At 42.8% G+C, this 22,818-nt stretch overlaps 2 protein-coding genes across 6 annotated transcripts in view; both read right to left on the reverse strand.

Annotated features, from left to right (window-relative positions):
- The window catches only part of psmd1 (proteasome 26S subunit, non-ATPase 1), a gene marked incomplete at its 5' end in the record, with an annotated part of 41,770 nt that extends 30,916 nt beyond the window's left edge, over positions 1 to 10,854 (reverse strand). Inside the window, 16 exons of one of the 2 annotated variants that reach the window (XM_084436332.1) lie at positions 2,953 to 3,017; positions 3,394 to 3,489; positions 4,186 to 4,382; positions 4,831 to 4,942; positions 5,140 to 5,313; positions 5,432 to 5,510; positions 5,611 to 5,699; positions 5,820 to 5,948; positions 6,084 to 6,144; positions 6,540 to 6,766; positions 6,987 to 7,130; positions 7,422 to 7,630; positions 9,274 to 9,443; positions 9,598 to 9,671; positions 10,132 to 10,175; positions 10,716 to 10,854. In XM_084436332.1, the coding sequence (XP_084292458.1) occupies positions 2,953 to 3,017; positions 3,394 to 3,489; positions 4,186 to 4,382; positions 4,831 to 4,942; positions 5,140 to 5,313; positions 5,432 to 5,510; positions 5,611 to 5,699; positions 5,820 to 5,948; positions 6,084 to 6,144; positions 6,540 to 6,766; positions 6,987 to 7,130; positions 7,422 to 7,630; positions 9,274 to 9,443; positions 9,598 to 9,671; positions 10,132 to 10,175; positions 10,716 to 10,731 (1,886 nt within the window). Of the gene's footprint in view, positions 1 to 2,952; positions 3,018 to 3,393; positions 3,490 to 4,185; positions 4,383 to 4,830; positions 4,943 to 5,139; positions 5,314 to 5,431; positions 5,511 to 5,610; positions 5,700 to 5,819; positions 5,949 to 6,083; positions 6,145 to 6,539; positions 6,767 to 6,986; positions 7,131 to 7,421; positions 7,631 to 9,273; positions 9,444 to 9,597; positions 9,672 to 10,131; positions 10,192 to 10,715 lie in introns of those variants that run through there. The other variant, XM_084436331.1, reaches the window with a different exon arrangement.
- Positions 10,855 to 12,398: 1,544 nt separating this feature from the next.
- On the reverse strand, positions 12,399 to 14,658 carry LOC311307533 (uncharacterized protein). Of its 4 annotated transcripts, none has more exons than XM_084436350.1 (3): positions 13,752 to 14,658; positions 13,380 to 13,475; positions 12,399 to 13,280 (listed from the first exon to the last, which is right to left on the reverse strand). In XM_084436350.1, exons 1-3 carry the CDS (start codon positions 14,530 to 14,532, stop codon positions 13,174 to 13,176), a joined length of 984 nt encoding a protein of 327 aa, XP_084292476.1. In that variant the 5' UTR covers positions 14,533 to 14,658; the 3' UTR covers positions 12,399 to 13,173. The 4 variants fall into 4 exon arrangements, 2 of the variants coding, with proteins under 2 accessions (XP_084292476.1, XP_084292475.1); XM_084436349.1 differs by having other exon boundaries at positions 13,368 to 13,475; XR_014630372.1 differs by having other exon boundaries at positions 13,231 to 13,280; positions 13,380 to 14,658.
- Between the last annotated feature and the right edge of the window lie 8,160 nt (positions 14,659 to 22,818).

Consider the following 22,818-nt stretch of genomic DNA (forward strand, 5'->3'; position numbering starts at 1 on the left):
TGAGAGGATGCTAAGGTCACAATGAAAAGAGACCCCCAGACTCTGTGCTGACGTTGCTGAACATTATCTGTGAAATGAGTCAGACAGCAGGTACATTAAGTTGGGTTCCCTCAATAATGTCAAAGCCAGCGAGGCTCAGGCCGGATTGTCCTTAAGGAGGCTGCCAGAAAAAAAAAGGAACGAATGAAGATATATGACTGTCTGGAAGCTCACTCTTTCTCTCTCTGTGGATCCAGTGTGTTTTCCCATGCTAATCCTGTCACTTTGGGCTATATGAATCTTCTGTGTACAATTTCCATGCAGGAGATGACATGCTTACCTATCGAGAGGACAAACACTCCTCCACCTTATAAACCAGACACTATTCTGCCTCCACAACACATACAGCTCTACATACCGCACATACAGGGAACACTCTTTATAAATGCCGCCCATTTTAACAGCAATTTTGGTAAGCTTTTTTAATTGTATGAGTCATTGTATAGGCTAGTCTTTAGAATGTCAAATGTTTCTGTCTCCAGAGGCGTTATTGCATCCAAGTGGCTCATAGTATGAAAAAGGTGACTAAGACAAAACCTTTGCAAATAGGAAGCTTGGCTATATACATGTCAAATAAAATGTATGCAGACGGTAGGCCTCCTTGGCATCAAGTGCTTGGTGATGAAACTGATAAACTGTGCTTGACTAAAAGAAAGATCTGTTGTCTGTGTGGTTCTTACATGGGAGCATGTAGGCCTAGTGGCTATACATGCAGTATGTTACCCTACGACTTGTTCTAATGTCACTCAAATACTTTGTCCCAAACCACAGTGAGCCGTCTGCGGTTTCTCTGAGTTTTCAAAATGTCTTTGTGATGAGCTAAAATTACTATGGTGTTGCTAACCGGAGAGGAGAGCTAAAATATACACCATAAACCATGGTGCTAATTCAAAGGGTAGAAAACCACAAACAATGCTGAGGGGGCAGAACCCAATTCAGCGAGTGTAGTAATCACTTTAAAGAGGCATCTTAACTCTACAGCATCAGGGTTTTACTAGTCTCTCACACCAACACCTGAATCCCTCCATTTTCTCAACGGTTTGATTATCAATCAGTATTGATTATCCACACAATCATAGCAAGCACCTCAAAACTGAACTACATGTGGTGCCGTGACAATATTCCAAACGTAAATCTGTCAACATGATACATGAATTATAGTATATGCACAGACTACTATGTGCTACATCTGCACCCATCTGATCTGGTAGGGAGGAGTAATTGGTTCATGTTTCTTTATAGTTCTAACCAGCAAGTGAGAGATGCCAGCAGGACAGCCTTTCCTCTGACCTTTGAACTGAAAGCACAGAAGCTCTAAGCAACAACTCCCTGCGTTTCCCAGACAGTGTAGGAGGGGGCCCTGGTGTCCTGGGAGCCATGGGGGGTGGGAGGAGAGGAGCTCTGTTGAATTGTTGCCGTTCAGATGGCTCTCTAAACACAGGAAGGATTTACACAAAGTTTATCTAACAGCCAATTGATCATGTGAATATCGCATAGCCTTTTTTGGGCTTAAAATAGTCCCCACAATGTTCCTCCGCTTGGCCAGGCACACTACTTAAGGCTGCCGTGTTGCCTGATGGGTAAATTAATGTCAAAGAGTAAGTGATGACCCCCCATAAACAACAAAGAAAATAAAATGTGTGACAGATGACAAAGGACACGAATACCTTTCAGGATACTGGAACACCATTCAGGAGTGCCAGGATGTAGGGCCTAATTGTTACATGTAAACAAGACGCTGTCATGACCGCAGTCACCCTGGAGTCTAGCAGACATCGTTACAATGCCAACACACAATAGGAAGGTAAGCCAAAGTTTACAGCTGTTTGATAAGGTGCGAGGCTAGGTAGGGGGACACATTTATGTCAAAGCAAAATAACCAACCTCTACCATCAATTGTGCTTAGTAATTCAACAGACTTACAGGCAGACAAACCACAGGCAGATCTTTAAGTACAGGTCAGGATATTCTAGAAGTCACTGTTTACAGTTTTTCTTCCTCAAACGTTTCACTACCTCTGCTGTCCTGAGCAGTGAAAGCATTAATCTATAAAAGTCTTGTACACCGGTAGCCTCAAAAGAAAAGCATGTGTGAGGATTTATTTCCAACAATAAAACAATGTCAGTGCAACAGTGGCCAGTGCAGAACACTAGGCATTTAGGGCAGTACAATAACTAACTAAAATAACTAACGTGTTTAGTTCCTGAAACATCGAAGTTCAAGGTACATTCTTAACACATCATTTACAAAAACAATTCAAGGCCAATTAATCAATCCAACAAAAATATCCTACTGTCTCTAGTTAAACCCATGATATCCAATTCAAGGTTGCATTTTTGTATTTTTTTAAGTGCTTGAGAATGTCAAGACGAGCTCAGCTTGAAACCTATGCAGTGTCCGGACCTGGTCAGGGAGAGAGTTCTGAAGTCTGGGGTGAAGATCTGTAAAACTCTCAAATCTAGTGTGGAAATGTGGTCTACTGGCGGGGTCAAAGGTAGGCTACTGGCGGGGTCAAAGGTGGGTGAGGCAGAGGCACCACTGGCAGTATTGACTGGAGAAGACCTCTCTATCAATATGAAATCTGAGGTCCGGACGGAAGACCTCTATCCCACTGTTTGTTTTGAATGTTTTAGTAAAACGGGAGGGGGGCTACATAAACGGCCGGCAGTACCCATTGGAGGACATACTCCAAACGCATTTGGAAAGTGTGCCCGGGCTATGGGAGGAATGCTGTCTGTGTATACATAAAAGGGCCGATTAATCTGCGTTAGCTTGGCTGAGGGAGTGGACCGGCCTGCTTCATGCAGAGCCCTCCGGTGTGTGGATGAGGTAACACAGCACACTGGTGCTAAGGAGTGCAGGGCTACGTACGGTCGTACCTGAACATCGTACCTGAACCCGTACGGTACGTACCTGAACATGATGAACCCGATGGACTCCACGGCTGCCCTTCGGACGTCATCGTTCACGTCGCTGACCTGGAAGGTAGACAGACGGACTATCTTTAATAGGACGTCCCTGGGTGTGAATAAACATGAGACGCATGTCTGGGTGTAAAACTAACCCCTTTGCCAAAATATCATGCCATTGAGTAGAAGCCTATAGCTTTTATTTACAGTTGCTAACAAAACATCTCTTCTATCACAGCTTTGCCCTAGCTGTAGCGTGCACAGGCTGCCATCTGCAGGACAGCCAGAAGAAACGCAGTCTTTCCAGGCACCCCAGTGTTATCGTAAAGCATGTCATCAAAACATTAATAGCCTAATAATTTAAAACAAACTGACAGTCTGACCTGTGCCCCCCCCCCCTCCTCCTGTAACATGAGGACTTCCCAGATTAAGAGGAGAAGCTCACCGCTACATGCAGCAGGCGGCGGATAGCCTTGTTGTTCCCGGAGCCGCAGTAGGCCATGCCCACTGTGTACATTCCAGAGCGCCGCAGGATGGGGTCCTGGAGGAGACGGGGTGAGAGAGAACAGAGGCTCAGCCTGCCGTCTGCACACACAAAGCCATTCTAGCCATGGCAACATTTCTGTGGGTGAATGAGGGGCCAGTCTCTCCAGCTTCATTTGGCACGTTTTTTTACAGGCTTGAGGCTTCCTGTCCCACAGTGCGAGATCCATTCCAACTGCAATTAAGTGCGGCTGAATACTCCAGAGAGAATACAAACTGGGAAAGGACAGTGTGAGCCTGGTAAACCCACACACATGTATAGTTACTATAAGTATTAAGTACCATGGTGATATTGCTATGGATGTATCCTAATCAGTCTGCACAATAAAACAATTTTGTTTGTTTTTAAAGACCGCTACAGGTCCATCTTCATTTCAGAGGTAGTACAACTGACAGAGAATAAAAATATGGCACGCACATGAACTCAAACCTTGTTAGGCAGGTGCTGGATCAAAAACAAGTACGCTATAACAAGAATGGATGATCCGCACACTGTAGCTCCATTTAACATGCTTTAATCTGTGACGTTTCGAGCCACTGCTCTTCTTCAGACTGTCCGAGAACGTCACAGATTAAAGCATGTTAAAATGGAGCTACAGTGTGCGGATCATCCATCTTTCTAGTAGTACAACTGACACCCAGCATGTACTCTCTCACAATGTGTGGTTGGTGTGGGGTGAGGTGGCTGACTTACCTTGTCTCTGCACAGGCTCTCGATGAGGGTGTCGGCCTCCTCCATGCGCCCGTACATGACCATGGCGATGCCCACCGCCAGGCCGCGCAGGATCTTCTCGTGCTGCGTCTCCTGGGCGTAGCCCACCATGTCCTCGATGGCCTGGGCCGACTTGGAGCCCAGCATGACCAGGCCCAGGGCCAGGCCCGCAGCCTCGCCTGGGGGGGGAGGAGGAGCGGACCGTTTTAACTGCGTTACGCTCCGGGCTCCTGTGGGATCTACTCGTTTATCTACTCGTTTATCCCCTCGTGACATGGTAAGTGGTAAATGCACTGCACTTATATAGCGCTTTTATCCAAAGCACTTTACAATGAAGGCCTCTCAATCACACACACATTCACACACCAATGGCGGCACTAGCCTGCTCATTGGGAGCAATTTGGGGTTCAGTGTCTTTGCCCAAGGACATTTCGACATGTCGTCAGGAGGAGTCGGGATTCGAACCGCCGACCCCATGATCGTTGGACGACCTGCTCTACCTACTGAGCTACAGCCGCCAAAGGTCGCTTTTCTGAATCTTCCTATGATAAGAGGTTACATACTGTATAAATGTTTTGCATGAGTGACAGGGGAAAAAAAGATTGTATAGGTCCTGGAGTCACATACCTGTGACTGCGTCATCCTGATATAGGTTGGATTTCAGCAGGTCGTATACATCCTGCCTGGCGGTACCCAGAGCAGCCAAGCCCAGACCAAGCCCACCACCATGACGGACAATCTGTGGAGCAAACAAATGGTTGTCCAGGATGTGTGTACAACTTGAGGTTTAACTCTTTTGACTGAGTCCTCCTGATATGCAATGAAAATCCCTTCCTAGCCCATCATCAAGCATTTTAAACTCCTGAAGAGTTGATTTGAGGTAAAAATCGAATAGCCTTCAACTCAAATGCGCCTTGTTCAAATGCGTCAGCTCACATCGTTGCTAGCGTTCTTCAGCTGGCTGAGCAGATAGTCGATGATGTCACCCCCATGGTTGGCGTGGATAAGTCCCAGGGCATAGAGGCCACCTCCCTCCTGGTAGGCTGATCCGGGGGACGTGTCCTTGGGCAGGTAGGTCGCCATCAACTGGAGTGCTTCCTTCTCGTGGCCCTGAAATAAAATGTGTGTTATTTAGGATTTAACCATGGTTCAATGTGTACACCAACCAAGTCTGGGATATCTAAGCAAACAGATGGGGGTTTGAATCATAACTTGCAAGTAAATGTACCTTGTGAATGACGCCAAGACTGGCTGTGGCTGTGAACTTGGCCCAGTTGGTGGCTCTCGCTAACCACTCCAGGTTCTCTCTGTAGAAAGGAGAGCAACGTTAGATCCCAACGCTGGCTTGTTCTCTCACTAAGGATGCGATCGCTGCCATTTTGTTGGATCTGTGATGAACTAGCGTACCTGAGGAACTGGTCACTTGTGGTTCCCGTGTGCATGAAGGAGTTGGCTATGACTGTGGCTGTGTGGCACACTGAATTTCGGACCGCATCCTGATGGTAGAGGAAGGAAATGCACACACAAATAAAATACCAACTTAGCTTGAAAATCATCCGTCCTCGACATCAGACAGAGCATTATTTCCACAGTACATTTATCAAAGTGTTGTTTACCTTTGTGTTCTTGAGAATCATCAGGTCTGTGTTGTTGTTTCGGATGAGGAACTGCAAGTGCAACTCGATGGCCATTTCCCCACTGAGGATTTTGATCATCTTGGCGTTCTGATCCTTGGGCTCGTCCTTCTAAACACACACCAGAGGGGTTATTAGGAAACAATGAATTCATCGTTCAGTGATTCATGAGCGTTGACCATTTCATTAGCTTGTGAAAGCAGAGACCGGGCAGAGGAGGACGCCGGTGGAAGGACCCATGCTTACCGTCTCTACAGGCTTTCCAGCAGGGGAGCTGCCTGCTTTGTCGTCAGTTTCCATAGCATCGCTGAAACAAATGCGAGAGGCATTTTAAATGCCATGCAACGTCATCATCACATCAAATCAACTTGATGAATACTAATCATTCCATGCAGCTGTTGTCAACCTCATAAACTATTCCCCAAGTCCAAACGGGTCTCCCGCAATGACTGTCTTAGAGATGAAATAGTCAAAAGGTCACTGACACAAGACCTCAGCTTTGGATTCTCTAAGATTGATCTTGCATCCTTCCTTGTCCTAGAGGCTACAATCAGCAACTAGGGGGTTTACTAAGGATGCATTAGGTACCCCTTTCAAAACCTCCTTCCCCTTCCATTCATCAATCTGTTCCTCCACCCATCCCTTATTCCTCTTCCGTGTGTCCCTATGGACACTCCGCTCCCCTCCCTCCCCCCCGCACACCTGTCTTTGTCCTGGGTGGGGACGGTGCCCGTGTTGGTGGAGCCGGGGACGGCCGGGATGGGCGTGCCCACGGTGCGCAGGTTCTGGATGACGGAGGAGAGGAACTGCTGGCTAGCGCTCTCGTACAGGTCGAAGCAGATCTGGTAGGCCATCAGCAGGTTGTCCTCCTTCACCAGCTTCTCCAGGATGTCGCTGACCGCCTGAGGGTCGTCCAGGAAGATCAGGCACTGGGGTGCGAAAGAGAGAGGCGGTTTAAGTGAATAGTTGGCGATAGACAAGAGCTTGATGGTTCTTAGTATTCTTTGCATGCGAGCGTATAGACACTGACACATGCAATCTGTTTTGAATAGAGAATGTATTTTCCATTTCCAAATGCTGATATCCCACTGATCTTCAAAGAATAGATAGATTCAAATCCCCATTTTACAGGTTTCTTCTACTCGTTACCTGGCAGACATTGATGAAGTCAGGCTTCTCCAGGTTCATGTAGAGCTTGACCAGCACTCGCAGGACCTCATTGCGGAAACTCTTGTTCTGCATCAGCGACATGCAGACCTTCAGGCTGTAGGCCAGGAGGCCACCAACATCGTTCTGTACCAGAGGAGAAAAATGACTTTCAACACGCAGCCTAAATGGGCAGAGGCATGACACAGTTATACAAATAGTAAGAGAGAATTCATTACAACACAAGTGCTAGCTAGTCCATAACGAAAAAACACAATGACATTTTAAAATATTTGGCACAATATAAACACAACAGAAATAAAAACGATTATATTTGCAATGGGATTTTATGATGGTGCTGGAGCGGTCACAGATGCATTGGTGAAAATCAACAACTGTTTCAGTCCTCTCAGAAGCTGGCGACGGAGCCACACTGACCGACTCCAAGATGGTCTTCTCAAAGATGTCCAGGCGCCTCGTCTCCAAGGCGATGCCTATGGCCTGCTTGTACTTATGGTCGCCCAGGCAACGCAGGAACATCTTGTTGACGATGCCCTCCAGACGGGGGTCGATGCTCTTCTTCTCCTCGTCCTCGGGCAGCTCGGCGTTCTCCACCCGCTGCTTGGTGTAGTGGTCGATGCATTTGGCTATCAGGGAAGAGACAGAGATTTCAAGGGAATGCCAGTCATTCAAAACCGCTCCAGGACGGCTGCTGTTGAAAGAGTTTTAGGGCTGTCCGTCCCTGACTCAGATTCACCTATTCAGACCAGAGATTCGACGATTCATTCCTCCTTTTTTCCCCCATATGTCTAACGTTAGGCTGAGGGGAGACCGCGGGAGTCGGGACAGCTATCAAACTAACTCAAACTCGCAGGCACCACAATAAAAGACGATAATTCATGTTAAACATGAATCATCTAGCCCACTTTGTCCATCTACTTCAGATGCCCCCATGTTTTTATGTAGTGCATAGACTACATAATTTGACGATAGTCCCCTCAACTGCACATTTGAAAGCATGCGCGAATAGGCTCATGCGTTGGGCAGTAGTCAACAAGGAAATGTTTTGGCTGTCACCAAAGCATTTTCGCGGACGTTAGAGCTCAATCTGTCTATGGGAAAAACAAACATTTTTTCCAGCGGATATCTTAGTTAATACAAGAACATTGATCTAGGAAAGCAGTTTAGTGTTGCAATATTCTGCTTTGGAAATGTGATTGCTGCCGCACAGTAGACTAGGCTCACAGCGGAGGGGAGAAGGATTCTCTGCCTTCCTCCCTCCGCTATATCAGTCTTAAACCTCCTTTTACTGCACAACAAATAGCTACGGTAATATCCTAGGTCAGAGAACCCCGCCCGCCCTCGGCCAAGTTCCTCCAAATGGCTCCTGGAAAGGCCCCGTCTTCCTTGTGTCCATCTCCTTCCCACTTTGTGTCATCAGCTGTCCCAATCCAGCCAACCCTACCCATTTCTTTTTTTTTTTTTACTCTTGGCTCACTGCTTTCTGTCTCCCAACCTCTGCTTTGCATCATTCTCTGAGTCTGTTCTGCTAAGTGCTTACTGTGCCTTGTTATATGATTCACTTAAATATCATATCAGAGACTACAGGGATAGCTAACACATAATGGCCTACCATGTAGGAAACATCTCTAACTATTTGTATACTTTACTAATAGTCATGTCTCTCCTATGAAGTATTTAGCCCATGTTTTTTGCTCTGTAAATGTTCTTAGCCAAAACAGACAAACATTTTCCAAGAGCTTGCTCGATCGTCTCGTTGAGAGGAGTCAGGGAAGAATTTATAGCTCACTTTTCTGGCCCCTGGGTGAAACTGTTTTTTTTGCTTCCCTCTGGAATATGTAGAGGTGTATGCCCACCCCCCAATTGCTCTCTGTAAAGCGCATTGTGTTGCCTCTGCGTTGCCTCTACAAATGAAGTTTGATTTGATTTGATTAGGTCTTCAACAAATGATTGGCCTGTCCTATATAAATCACAAGACAGGTGAGTGGTCTTAGCCCACCAACGCATCGACAGTGGAGCAAAAAAACGACTGCTCGACTTCAAGAATCTCAGTGGACTTAGGGTCTCGGACCGATGATTCGACTCATCGACTTTCAGGGGGCAGCCCTAAAGAGTTTACCACTCAACTGGCATTAATATTTAATGGAATGTCATAAAAGCCACACTAACGGTAAGATATATAACAGACAGTTTTGTGACCTCTGTTTGCATCATGTGGGTCCATTGAGGATTTGAAGGTACTACCACCATCCTATATGAGATCCCTTACCAATAATGGTCTCCACATACTCAGAATCATCTGAGACGTTGAAAAGTTCTCCAGCACCCAGAGCGTAGTTCAACGACTCCTCGAAAGCTCCTAAGTGGTAAAAGACTTTGGAGGCCACCAAGGCAGCAAACTGCCTGCTCCTGAAGGTCTCGTCTTCATACAGGACCTCGCTGTTGGAATAAAGTTACTGGTTACATATAATCTTTGACATCATGAAAGATACTTCTTAAAATATAAATAATTTCTTCACTCATTAGTGTGCATTCCAAATCATTTTCTCGTGAAGGCTCTGATTTAGCTTTGTTTGAGATTTAAAACACTTACATTTTATCAACAGATCCTGAAATCTCAGCCCAGAAGTCGTTGACTATGGAGTTCAGCTTTTGCAGAGCAAACTCCTACAAGTAACAGTACAGATATGTTAGTCATAATTAACAGCCTATCATTCCGGGGAACATTGTAAGTGTTGTAATACAGCTCAATAACATTAGTCCAATGCATATGGTGTTCTTCCAAATCAACTTGAAGGTTTGAAGGTTAGTCACCAATCTCATTTGATTTCTACAGTACATCTGCACTATTCATAGCAAGTATTACAACTGAACAGTTTGGCAAATACACCACCCTCAAACTTTACTACAACACATCTACCACTTTGCATTGACCATTAGAAAATGAATCACTTTCAGGACAGATAAGAATGGTAAGAGTGTTAAACAAAAACAATTGGTTCATCCAACAGTAGATCTGCTGCTCTTGCCATGCAATATGTGTACACCCAATATAACCCTCCTAAAATCACGGTTAATGACAAACTGAATCCAATTCCACAGTACAATGAATTCTGTCAAATCATACCTTTAGTTGTGGCTCCTCTTCATCCAGGAGTGAAATGATTCCCGCTGTTAAACAAATCATGAAATCAGTATCAAAAGATTTACAAGCACACTGAAACAACTAAACGCATAAAACCAGAACTTGTTCTGACGTTCATTGCCTTGATGCCACTTGTCACAGCTAGCTAGCTAGCTAGGATATGAACCAGCCATCTAGCTAACGTTACGTAGTCAACTAGATGGTAGCTACCACCGGTAACGTTAAAGCTAGCCAATTAGTAGCAGCTTGGAAACCGACTACAAGCCACAGAAGTCCCGACACATTTCTTTAATAACGTAAGATAGAAATCGTCTTAGATTACGTGAGCTAGCTATTAATTGATACCTATCTTAGCTAGCTGATGGTGAGTTGGTGGTCATGTTACCATCAGCAACACACTGCACTGCTGGCCTCCGATTTCTAGGATAATGCTAGCGGGGCTTACTAGCTAGCTATGTGACTCAGCTAAATCAATGGTCGCCAGCTAGCTTGTTAGCTATTATTCATAGCAAGGCGCACATCCCCAGTTCCAACAAAGCATGACATTTGCCAACGACATGACTTACCGGCTGATGTTATCATGTTTGGTTCTTCTAATTCACCTCAACTCCACGAACCCAGGTTAATGTTTGACTTGGAGACAATGAACTTTAAATAAATCAAAAATTGCCCGTTGTCCACAACAGTGGGACACTTGAAATTGCAAGCAACTTTTTTTGTTCGACGATGACAGGACCGGAGTGAGGACCTCTAAATAGGCGTCGCTGTATTTTGCCTGTTAAAATAGAATGTGCCCCTTGAAATTATTTCCTCGTATCCTCCCTCAGCTATAATTACAAGTGACCGTCCACACAATAAGAATACTATTATTAATTATACATTAGTAAGTATATTAATATGCAATAATAGTCCTGTTAAAACACAGGCTTTCGTTACGTCTGTCTCGCATGAATCAAGTATTTACTCGTGATGACTAAATCCCAACCGCTTTTCTGCCACCTAGGGGACAAAGACGATCAAGATCAGTTTATTGGCCATGTAGGCCTACTAGGAATTTGACTAGGGTTAAGGCATACGCCGATGAAGACGACATAGGACAGGGTGCAGGACAGGAGTGCAAAGACATGTCAGTGCAAATACAATACAAAAAAAAAGTGCACATACAAAATACAGTAGAAATCCAAAATACAATAGAACCAATAAAATGAAAGGCATAATGCAAAATACTCAATATATGCAGAATAGTGTGGTGAGTGTATATAGGCCTACATTGTGCGGGCAGAGTGTGGTGTGATATTGCAAGTGGTGCAAAGGGTAAATAGTCAATGGGTGGGGGGGGGGGGGTCGTGAGGGGACACAAGCCTTGTTGATGAGTCTGATGGCCGTGGGAAAATAAGCTGTTTTGTGGCGCGTGGACCCCGTCCCGATGGACCGCAGTCTCCTGCCAGAGGGTTCAAATGAGACTGTGACCGGGATGGGAGGGGTCGGTCACGATCATTCTGGACTGTTTTAGGGCCCTGGAGGCGTGCAGGTCCTGTTGGGATTGACAGTCTACAACCGATCACCCTCTCAGCGGAGCGGATGATGCGCTGCAATCTGGCCTTGTCTTTACTTGTTGCGGCGGAGAACCAGATGGTGATGGAGGAGGTGAGGATGGACTTGATCATATAGGTGATGGAGATGCCGCAGAACAAAGCGCTCAAAAACCTCCACTGTTACTGAGGGATCCCAGATTCCCAGCACTATTAAAAGAGCTAACTCTACTTTATTATCCTAACTTCAAACGAGAGAGCCAGTGCCAGCAAACTGCGATCCACCCTCTGGCTTCCACTTTTAATAAATAACCATGTAGTTCATTGATAATTCAGTGGTCAACTTTTACATTTTATTTTTGGTAATGATGATGTAGTAGGCCTAGTGAGCATTTTAAAGTAGACAAGCCTAACCAGGGACAGGGGTCCTGGCTAGAAACCCCATATTATGCAACACCCTATATTATCTGTTTCATGTTATTGTAACATGTTACAATGTTGTTTGTATCGTCCCTGACAAATAAAATAATAAATACATAAATAAAAACAATAGGTCGAGTGTCATACTCAGCAGGTGTCATCAAACACAAACTGAAGTAGTGTTTAAGTGGCAGTGCAGTAGGTAGGCTACTGTGAACACGAGTCATCCGATCTCTTCAGGACGGTTGGAAATTCAATCAGCAGAGCTGCTCAAATATGTTTTAAATGTAGTCCAAGTCTCAAGGTGTGTTATGTTTATTTCATAATTACATATAGGCTACTATATACAGCATAATTTTAAAACTCTTGAATCATAAAAACAGGTTAAATAAAAAGTGTTTAGATTCCTTAATAAAAAAGTGCAATTCTCCCTACTTCTAAGGCACTCAGATATTTCCCATTTACAGTTCTCAATGTTTCTGTGCTCTCATTTCGTCAGTAAATGCTTAAAAAAAGGCTAAACACATATCTATGTTTATTCAAGTAATACATCCAAAGCTGTGCAGATAGAAAGCGTCATTGTTAGCCTCTTTATGTTGTAGGCTAATTTAGTGACATATCTTAAACATATGAAATAGGCCTACCTACAAATTGCATCACCTTGACTGTATTATCACACCAAGTTACTTTTTAATGGGTTTGTAGACCCATTCTTTGCATTTCAACTAATGTCACAATTGTTTTAATGTATCTAAAATAATTAACATGAGCCCTTTAGAAAAAGGTAATCTTACTTTAAAGTGTATTTATTTGAAGTGATAACACGACTGGCAATGTGCCAGAGTAGCCTAACTGACCCAACAGTGTACTCTCTGGCTAATGAGTTTGCCTTCCAAACTAGCTCAAATCATATACTTTTCTTATCAACTCTGTTGTGACTGATCCATCAACTCATCCAGGCCAGTGTATCTGTCACATGATATGGCACCAGACAGACTCAATCTGGCATCTTTCTCAATGGACGGTCCTCTAGGCTCACTTCAGAGGGAGGAAGGGTTGTCAACAGAGGATTTTATGACTGATGATTGTCCTTCCCAACTGCCTCACTGTCTGCGTGAGGTCCACTTGACAGGACATTCGTCTTCAGTGGAATTCCTTCCTCCAAACTTCCTGTGTCACCTGGAAGAATATGAATGAATGTTTAACTATAGGCATACTTTTTTCCCTACAAGATTAGGTCAATATTTGTTATACCAACTGTAGTACCTAGTTGTTTACCTAGCCTAGTGCTGTTGGCCTGGCCTCTTTGTCTTCCACTGCGAGGCCAAGGCAAACATTGGAATGGCCAGTAATTCAGGTTTCCCCTATCCCCATCTGCAAACACAATTAGCATTGAATAATTTGGCAGCATATCTGAAAGGCAGTTTTAGTTAATGAATGCTTCTTTTGTTGCAGGGTCTGCTTGGGCCTGGTGGGTAGAAAAAATATGCACGAAAGTGGTCTTGTGAGTGTCATGTACTGACCTACATGTACAGCCTACACAGGCCAAAACATTTGCAATGATAATAGAAACCCATGCAATGACTACAAAATAATAAATAAACATTTTGTTTATACACTCCATGCAGTCAGATATGTGTGAAGCTCCACCTGAGGTTTGAGATGAATAAAGAACTCTGCATGCATTTTTCTTGATGGCAAGCATCCCCTCCTCCGCCTTTGGAATGAAGTGCCCGACCCAGATTGCCTCAGGTGCGTGCTTCCGAAAAACTGAACGCAGAGCGCGGTCTAGCAGCCCCACACATTCACGCGTCTCTTTACTCTCAATTCCAGATCGTATTAACCCGATCAGGGCCGGACGGACGCTGACACGTTTCGTACGTGCCCTCACGTCCTTTAGAATTTCTTTCAAGAAGATTTCGTTTGAACCTCCCCTTACAAACTCTTGGCTGAAAATGAATATTATAATAGGAGAGTCTATTGTTCGCTTTAGTCCACAACTGTTTATACTTGACGTTTTGGTCCTTTGAACACTCCCATTGAGCGGCTGCAGTCTCTTATCCTCTTCCCCCACCGGGTTGGCCCTCAATCCCAAATCCTTTGGCTTCGCCGACATGGGTATTTCATTCCCCTGAGGCGAAGTAATGCTGTCAAAACCAGTCTCACACGAACAGTTGTTTTTGTTTGCAATGCCACTTAGTGCAGGATGAACCTGCCCGTTTGTGTTCTTGTTGTTGACGCTATCACCAGTGCGCTGTCTGGAAAACATGTCGTGGACAAACTCCTGCAATATCACAGCGCCGTCCTCTTCATCCGTTTTGCACGCATCACTTACCAAATATATTCTTTCTTTGCCTCCAATTTGACACACTAGTTGTTGAAATTCTGTTTCTTCGGGGGGCTGTGTGTCATTTCCGGTCGGACAAGCCATTTCACCTTGCGCGTTTCAGTGGAATAGCCTACTTTTCATGCAAAGGAGCGCAGGATAGCCTATAGTCAAAAAGTACGTTTTGTGTAGAAGTATCGGACTCTCACAGGGCTGAAGTACGATGGTATGAGTTTGGGAGCCACTATAAAACCTCGCTGGGTGGGAGGAACGCTGGCAGTGTGTTGCTATTGGCTACACGGTCTGATAGGCGGATTCGTCTAGGGCGGAGGACCAACGAGGACACGAATACAGATAGTTCATGATAAGGTATATTTTAATATTATGAAAACTCACCGCACTACAAATAAGAGGTGAGACAAAAAAAAGAAACAATACGAATACGCAGACCACATCTTCACGATTAATACGAACTTAGAAGTGCTCTTGTAAAAAAAAAGAAGAAAGAAAATCAGTGTTTTGAATCGCCATTCTTCTTCATTCCCAGTATGCGCATGGAAAACACCCCTGTCTTTCCTCCAATGTTGTAGAGTCCTGGCTTCTCAGAGAGAGAGAGAGAGAGAGACCAGTCAGGGTTTTATCCTCAACATCATGAATGAGATGAGTCATTTGTTGCAGTGTTATATTGTCTTGTGTTTTTTTTTAAAATTCAGAGTAGTGTGCAACTAAGCAACTCAACACAAAAGTAGCAGGCAAAATGATCCAACTGACCCTGAACGAATGATGAACCTGAATGATTGACCAAAGCTAACAGAGATAGCTCAGTTGGTGACCTTTAGACTCACTGCCTACTGGGTATTAGGTAACAGGGTGTTTTACTTCTGTTCCATGCAAATACAGATTTCAACTGTTTACATTCAGATTAACATAATTGATAGGGTGTCGATTAATTTGTCCTCCAGTATCTTCATGTGCAGGCTCATAGTTCGGTGGTGAGAGGGACTATGATACTGACCTCTTTCTGTAGAGCAAGAAGTAATTCTGGGTCAAGGTGCTCCCTGGGACCAACTAGCTTTACACGGAGACCTAGGCGGACTGAGAGAAGTCAAGCCATATTGAGGGTGCGACTGTTATAGTGAGATGAGCTTGGTTGTGTGAAAACCATATTACTTTCACCATTGAGGTAGTGTTCATACTGTCAATGTATTTTTTAGTTTAGTGTATTGTGAAGGAACGAGTTACATTACATTAGCCTACCTGTAATTTTTTTGTTTGACAACAGATCCTTAAGAGAAGACAGGTAAGATGCTGTAGTATCTGTTATGGCAGTATCAGCAGGAACTGTGGAGGCTGGGCTGTTTACCACGAGGCTCCGCCTTTGGATTGGGATGTCATGTTGAGATTCAGGTCCCTGCTCTCCTGTGGGGAAGGCTGTGTGGACACATAGTCAAAACGCTGGACTTTGGTTTTCTAATTTTGGCAGCCGGTATATTGACAGAGACAGTGAACGAGAGGGATGTGATAACCCGCTGGCGGTGGTAGTTTTAGCTGTCCCCCTCCGGGAAGTCTGCAGTTTGACCCAGTTAAGTACACTAGCAGGTGTGTCTTGTAATGGCTGGAACATTTGTCTGGGTGATTTTGACCAGATGGATTTCTTAGTCAAACAATGCCACTAATTCTGTTGCTTGGACACTCATTGTTCAATGTGAAATTAAGACACAAGGCTATTGAAAATCATTCCAAAAAGGGGCCTGTCAGGAGTAAATGGATGTTAATACCCAACGTTCAGTGGGTTTCGCCACATCCACTGAACTCTGGAGAGCCACCACCCTTTCCCTCAACATTCATCCATTATTTTGTGTTATAATTTATAGGCTAAACCATAAACCCATGTAGTCACATACTGTAGCTGCACTATGACACTACAATGTTTTGCTACAGTTATTGCTATGCAGTTAGATATACATGTATGTAGTTTTACCCTATTTTCCATATTACTGTACAGTACATTGGCCTTAGACAGTACGCTTTGTGAAACTAGTGAATGCTCATTAAAAAATGTACAGCCTATTACTGTAAAACATTTGTTACATTACACTTACATAATACAGTAATGTATTGTAATTAGTGTCTCAGGCACTGTGCAACACAGCTCACCAGATTAACTGCATCGTACAAGATCTCTATAGTAAAACATACCACAGTATTTGAATTCAGATCTATCCTTACCTAATGCCATCAGAAAACAGGTCCTGAGGAGCCAAAGGGAAAGGAACGGGGCTCTTGACTGAAAGGCCCCAAAAGTCACAGTTTCTTTGCTCATATTGGTAAGTACTAGTGTACTGTAGCAATGCTCAGCAAAGACTGTGGCCAAAATGTTACATGATTGTGAGCATTCAGTTTCACGTTAACTCCCCAAAGAGCAGACTATTCTTTGTAATGGGCGTGATTCAGCTTCCTTTTGTCTGCCAGCCATACGGGGGACAAGCCTCTAAACAGCTGAAAACCCATTTGGAAGGGAGAATGAGATCAAGAATCAGTGGATCATCTGAAAATACATCAAGACACAAACCACATATATTGTTTTGATATTGTCAAACCCAATTGGATAATTCTTTATTTATACATTACAATGTGTAATTTAAATGGTTTTGCAGGACAAGCAGTAGAAAAAAAATCCCCAGTTTCCCCTCAAAAACGAACTATCATAATGAAGTTTCACTCAATGTCTTTCCAGCCACCAGGTGGTATTGTTGGCACACAGGAGTCAGGATGCCTTTAGAAACATTAGCTCACCTACCAATCCAAAGGGGAAAGATTTTAAGAAATGTCCACTATATACGATATTAGTCTTTTTAAAATAATTCACTAATAAGCAATTTCAAAAACATGAAAACCCTTAATCTCCACAATTAATAATTTGTCATGACACATTGGTGTAAGCTAAAGCTTATTATGTAAGCTACTACACAGTTCCAAGACAGCCGATTCTTTTGACATATATATTATGAACAATAGCAAACTCATTTGGCCAACATAATGTATTATCATGGTTCAGACTGTGTACTATACTGGTACTGTAGGTGCTTATCAAAAATGGAACTGTTTAAGAGCCACCTTAGGAGATGGGCACTGAGCTGGTCGGGGGGATAGTCACGGGCTGTAAGGTGGTCAGCTCGTTACCACAGTTTGTGGCATTACATCTGATAAAACGCTTCACTGTAATCTTGAGTGGTCCGATGGCATCAGCATTTATTTGCTTGAAGAACTGAAATGTGTAAAAAAGTGTTATTGGAAGAGTCAATACATACATACAAACAAAAAAAACAAACAAACAACCATATAAGGCCAAAACCTTCGTATCTCCAAAATGGCAAGTTTATAGAATGTTGAAAAGAACATTCCATATGATTTTGAACATAATACCACACAGAATGAGCTGTTTATACATTTAATTGGTCCCAGGGCTGGGAGGTGTTCAGAGGTTGTAAAGGGTAGTCCCAGCTTTCAATTGATGTAAACAAAACTAAAACTAAAATACAATCACCAAAATCGAGTTACAAGGTTTTGACCCGACAGTAGCGATATATACCAGTACATACACTGTAAAATATGATGCATTCATTTGAGTAGTAGAACTTCATTTGATGTATGTATGTATGATGATGACTTAATTGTTTGTTTTACTTTTATGGTGAAAATATTTAAATAATAAACATACCTCCTCCATGTAATAGGGGATTGTATCTTCCGTAAGCTCTTTATAGCTGGACATCTTGACCGTGGCATGGCCAAAAGTCGCCAGGTCTGAGAAAACAAGAAAGATGGAGAAAAGGTCAACACAAAAGCTGATGTTGACACAGGGGGTGTCATATGAGAGATATAACAGGTTGACTCAACATACTTTGAGTTGGGGTTGCAGCTGTGTTTATTGTGGTTGTAGGTGGTGATGTAGCTGGCACATTAGCAGGTGAAGTTCCATTGACAGGTGATGATGTAGTTAACACATTAGCCGGTGGTGAGGTTCCATTGACAGGTGGTGATGTAGTTAACACATTAGCTGGTGGTGAGGTTCCATTGACAGGTGATGATGTAGTTAACACATTAGCTGGTGGTGAGGTTACATTGACAGGTGGTGATGTAGTTAACACATTAGCTGGTGGTGAGGTTACATTGACAGGTGGTGATGTAGTTGACCCATTGGTTACAAGTGAGGTTACATTGACAGGTGATGATGTAGCTGATACATTGGTTGGTGGTGAAGTTGTATTGACAGGTGATGGCGATGTCCATGAGACATTAGTTGGAGTTGCCATTGTGTTTGGAGCTTGTGCTATGGGGGAATCATCTGTAACAATAACATGTTGAATAGACACATTAAATGAAACCCTCACATCGTCATGTAATAATCTTACCAAAAAAAAAAAGTTTCAAATTATTTAATGTTGGTGTCATTATTGACTTTGTAAGCGCTCGATTCTCACATGTCACCACAATAGAAGATGTGTTCACTGGGAGGGAGAAGTTGGAGCTGTTCACGGCCTCAAGCAAAGTATTAACCACATCAGCAGGTTCAGGGACTGAACTGTTGTCAAATAACAGCACAGATTCTACCACAACTGATCCTTGTCTGGAGAAAGATAATATATGACAATGAACAGTTTTCAATTGCGTAACCAAATGTAGGCCTACTTTGGCATTTCCAGTTGCCCAATTTGTACAGATATGTCAATACTTTTGGAACAATAGTTTGATACATGTTTAGGATTCAAGATAAACAGCACAGCTAGAGTAGAGTACAAACCTAAAGCCGTTAATTCCAAAGCGGTAGAAACTGGGTCCATATTTGTTTTTGTAGATATTGTATAGCTGTACAAGGTAAAAACACAACCCATTTAGATAGAACATGGTTTATTATTAACTAACTCTTCGACAGGACACAGTTGAAGACAAAGAGCAACCTGATTGATGAGAATGAACGCTATGCCCCTTAAACCACAGACGATTTAATTAATCTCGTATCAGAGTAACAAATCATAGATTTCAGACGACTGTTTACCTCGAGGTCATCTAATACGTTGTGGTGTTTATATGCGCCATTGCATGTAATCAGAAAAGCTGTGTGACATGCGCACGCAGGCAGGAGTGAGTGAGTTACTATGGTTACAGAAACTCAAGTCAAAACTTTGCTAATGGATATCTATCGTCTGTTTGTTATTGTGGTGCTCTTAATGAAGCAACAGCTTTATAACAACTGACTCTCCTACTGGATGTTTTGTGGTCGTTATTCCTTATTTTCCTGCCGTCTAGGCGTCCATAATGTTCAGTTCTACATTTGGATGAAAAACAAATTCTCCGCTGCGCTTAGAAGCAATTAGGCCTACCTATAGACGTAGGCTAGTCTGGGGCATGGGGCAAAAGGTGTTTATAGCATTTTTATTCGATTTGGGCTTATGGGGAGACACTACAGTCAAAATTATGTTTTTTCTTCCCAACTTCAATTTTCAGATTTTTTCGATATTCTTCTTAATGTAGCCTACACTATCACTAGGCCTAACAGAGAAATGGCGAGACTTGATTAAAATTTCTATTTTTCAAATTGTTAGGAAGTCTACCTGTGAAATAAACATAGCCTAAGAATTCATAATGCTTATCTTTTTTTAACCATTTTCTTAAAATTATGTTTTTTCAGTAGCAGTCACTCGGTAGCCTACCTGCTATCTCAACTTCCAGGACAGGTGCACTCACTAAACTTTACATAGACCTAGGCCTACTGATTCTCAGATGTATTCTGCAAATATTTACAGCAGAAATTGTGAATATCGTGTTGTCTTTTCATTTTAGGTTGCATTTCCTGTCTAAAATAGCTAGGCTACTCCAAAAATGTAGCCTATTGAATTGGATGTTGAATAGGATTTTTTTTTCCTTTAAAGATATCCTCATTTATTTTTACCAGTTTAATCTTCACATCAAGATAAATATTTTTTGTATTACACTTTCTCTCTCAAAAAAGTTTAGGTGTGCAAATTAGGCAATAACCCATTAAATATGCGTAAATTTGCATATATTTCGGTACCTACTATCTAAACAATGGATAAAGTCAGGCTTAAAGTTTTACTTTTGTTTTGACAATATAGCCTACTAAAAACGTAAATATTTACAAGCTTATTTTCAAGAGATATTGGAAAAATACTGCATAAACCCATTAAAAATATTTTTTGCCGTATTTTTAAACACGAAATGCAACCTAAAATGAAAAGACAACAAGATATTCACAATTCCAGCTGTAAATATTTGCAGAATACATCTGAAAGTCAGTAGGCCTATGTAAAGTTAGTGAATGCACCTGCCCTGGAAGTTGAGATAGCAAGTACAGAGTGACGTCAGGTACTGAAAAAACGTAATTTTAAGAAAATGGCCGATAAAGATAAGCATTATGCATATGCTTATTTCACAGGTAGCCTACAAAAATTTGAAAAATAGCAGTTTTGAGTCAAGTCTCGCCATTTCTCTGTTAACGTAGTGATAGTATACATGTTATAGGCCTAGTAGAAGAATATCGAAAAATCTGAAAATGTAAGTTCGGAAGAAAAAACACAATTTTGACTGTAATGTCCACCCTTAATGGGTGTATGTATTTTTTCAATATATTTTGAAAATAAGCTTGTATTCACAAACCCCTCTGTAGATATAGGCTATAGCCTACGTTTTTAGTACCCTACATTGTCAAGACAAAAGTAAAACTTTAAGCCTGACTTTATCCATTGTTTAGATAGTAGGTACTGAAATACTGTATATAGGTCTACAAATGTAGCCTACACATATTTAATAAGTTATTGCCTAACTTGCATAGGCTACCTAACTTTTTTTGTTTTGTTGAGAAAGTGTAATACAAAAAACATTTCTCTTGATGTGAAGATTAAACTGGTAAAAAATAGACTACATAAGGATATCTTTAAAGGAAAAAAAATCCTATTCAACTGTAGTGTCACCCCTTAAACCTATTATAATCAAATGATTAGGCTCCATGTAAACGTGCCTATAATATAGACCCACACAGCTTCTTGCAAACATTGTAGTTCAAATTGTACAGTATTGCTGGTTTGAATAGATTCAACACTTTAAATTGGTTCAGGTAGGCTAAGCATTGACCAGTGATGATAAAATAATCAGCCTGGCCGATTTCCACTAAATGCAACAATAGGTAGCCTAAACTAATACCATAACATGTCACTGAATGGTTCAATATTCATGACTTACCTAAACCTAAGGTCATGCCAAATAATCCTAAAAACAGAATCAAATGCATGATTGTGCTTTAAGTGAGCATATGTGGTTGTCAGTAGTTTAGCTATAATGGTCTTGCTTTCTGTCCTACAAGGAAGCAGGCGTCGTACTGCATAGCCTATAGGTGAAACAATGGGAGTTGTCTCTAGCATATATACTGATAGAGCCTGGTTGCTATGACATGATCAGAATACAAGGCCTACTGGTTTGGCTGCATTGTCAACAGTTCAGGAGGTAAAGTTGTGTGCATCCATAGGCGCTGGTGCTGGACCAAAAAAGACAAGTAAAAATCAAGCCAACCGTGAAAAAAGGAAGGAATGTCCGCACACAGCTGCTGCTCCACTGTTTTATTGTACTTGGTACAACGTTTCGACCTGGGTAAGGTCTTTTTCAGGTTGAAGAAGACCTTACCCAGGTCGAAACGTTGTACCAAGCACAAGGTCCTGAGGTCCTGAGCGCTCTGGAGCAGGTTTTCATCCAGGATCTCTCTGCACTTTGCTCCATTCATCTTTCCCTCTATCCTGACTAGTCTCCCAGTTCCTGTTACTGACCCAGGCCAGGTCCAGCCTGGCTTATGTGCGTGGCTGGCTTGTTTCTGTTCAGGACTGGTAGGACGGAAGCTACTCATGCCACTGAAATAGTTGTGAATTGAAATGACATGAAATAATGTCTGATAAATTAAGATAGGTCTTGTCGCCTGGACACATCAGTTCCAATGCTAAGAGCGGGATAGCCAGTTAGCTCATGAGCTCACAACAACTAGCAGCAGCTTCCATAACATGAATGGTAGCGGTCAGTGGCTAAAACAGTTACACTGATGATTCCTGTAACGTTAGCTGTTTTGCTGCAATTGGTTCAACTTCTGTTTTTGGACAAAGGTAAGGGATAAACCCAGATAACACAAGGCTAGCGGACCTAACAGCGGGTCCCCGATGGACGAGCTGGTGGAACTCCGGCCAAATCCGCTGGTGGACCTCCGACTGAATCCGCTGGCGGGTTCCTGGCCATTTGCACATCGAATGGCAAGCGGACCTCTGGCGGATTATTAGCGTCAGGGACAGCAGTCTGCTAGAAATCCGAAATGCTCCCGCTATTGCTCCACCA

This window comes from Borostomias antarcticus (assembly GCF_949987555.1).
Source record: "Borostomias antarcticus genome assembly, chromosome: 3".
In the NCBI taxonomy this organism is placed as follows: domain Eukaryota; kingdom Metazoa; phylum Chordata; class Actinopteri; order Stomiiformes; family Stomiidae; genus Borostomias; species Borostomias antarcticus.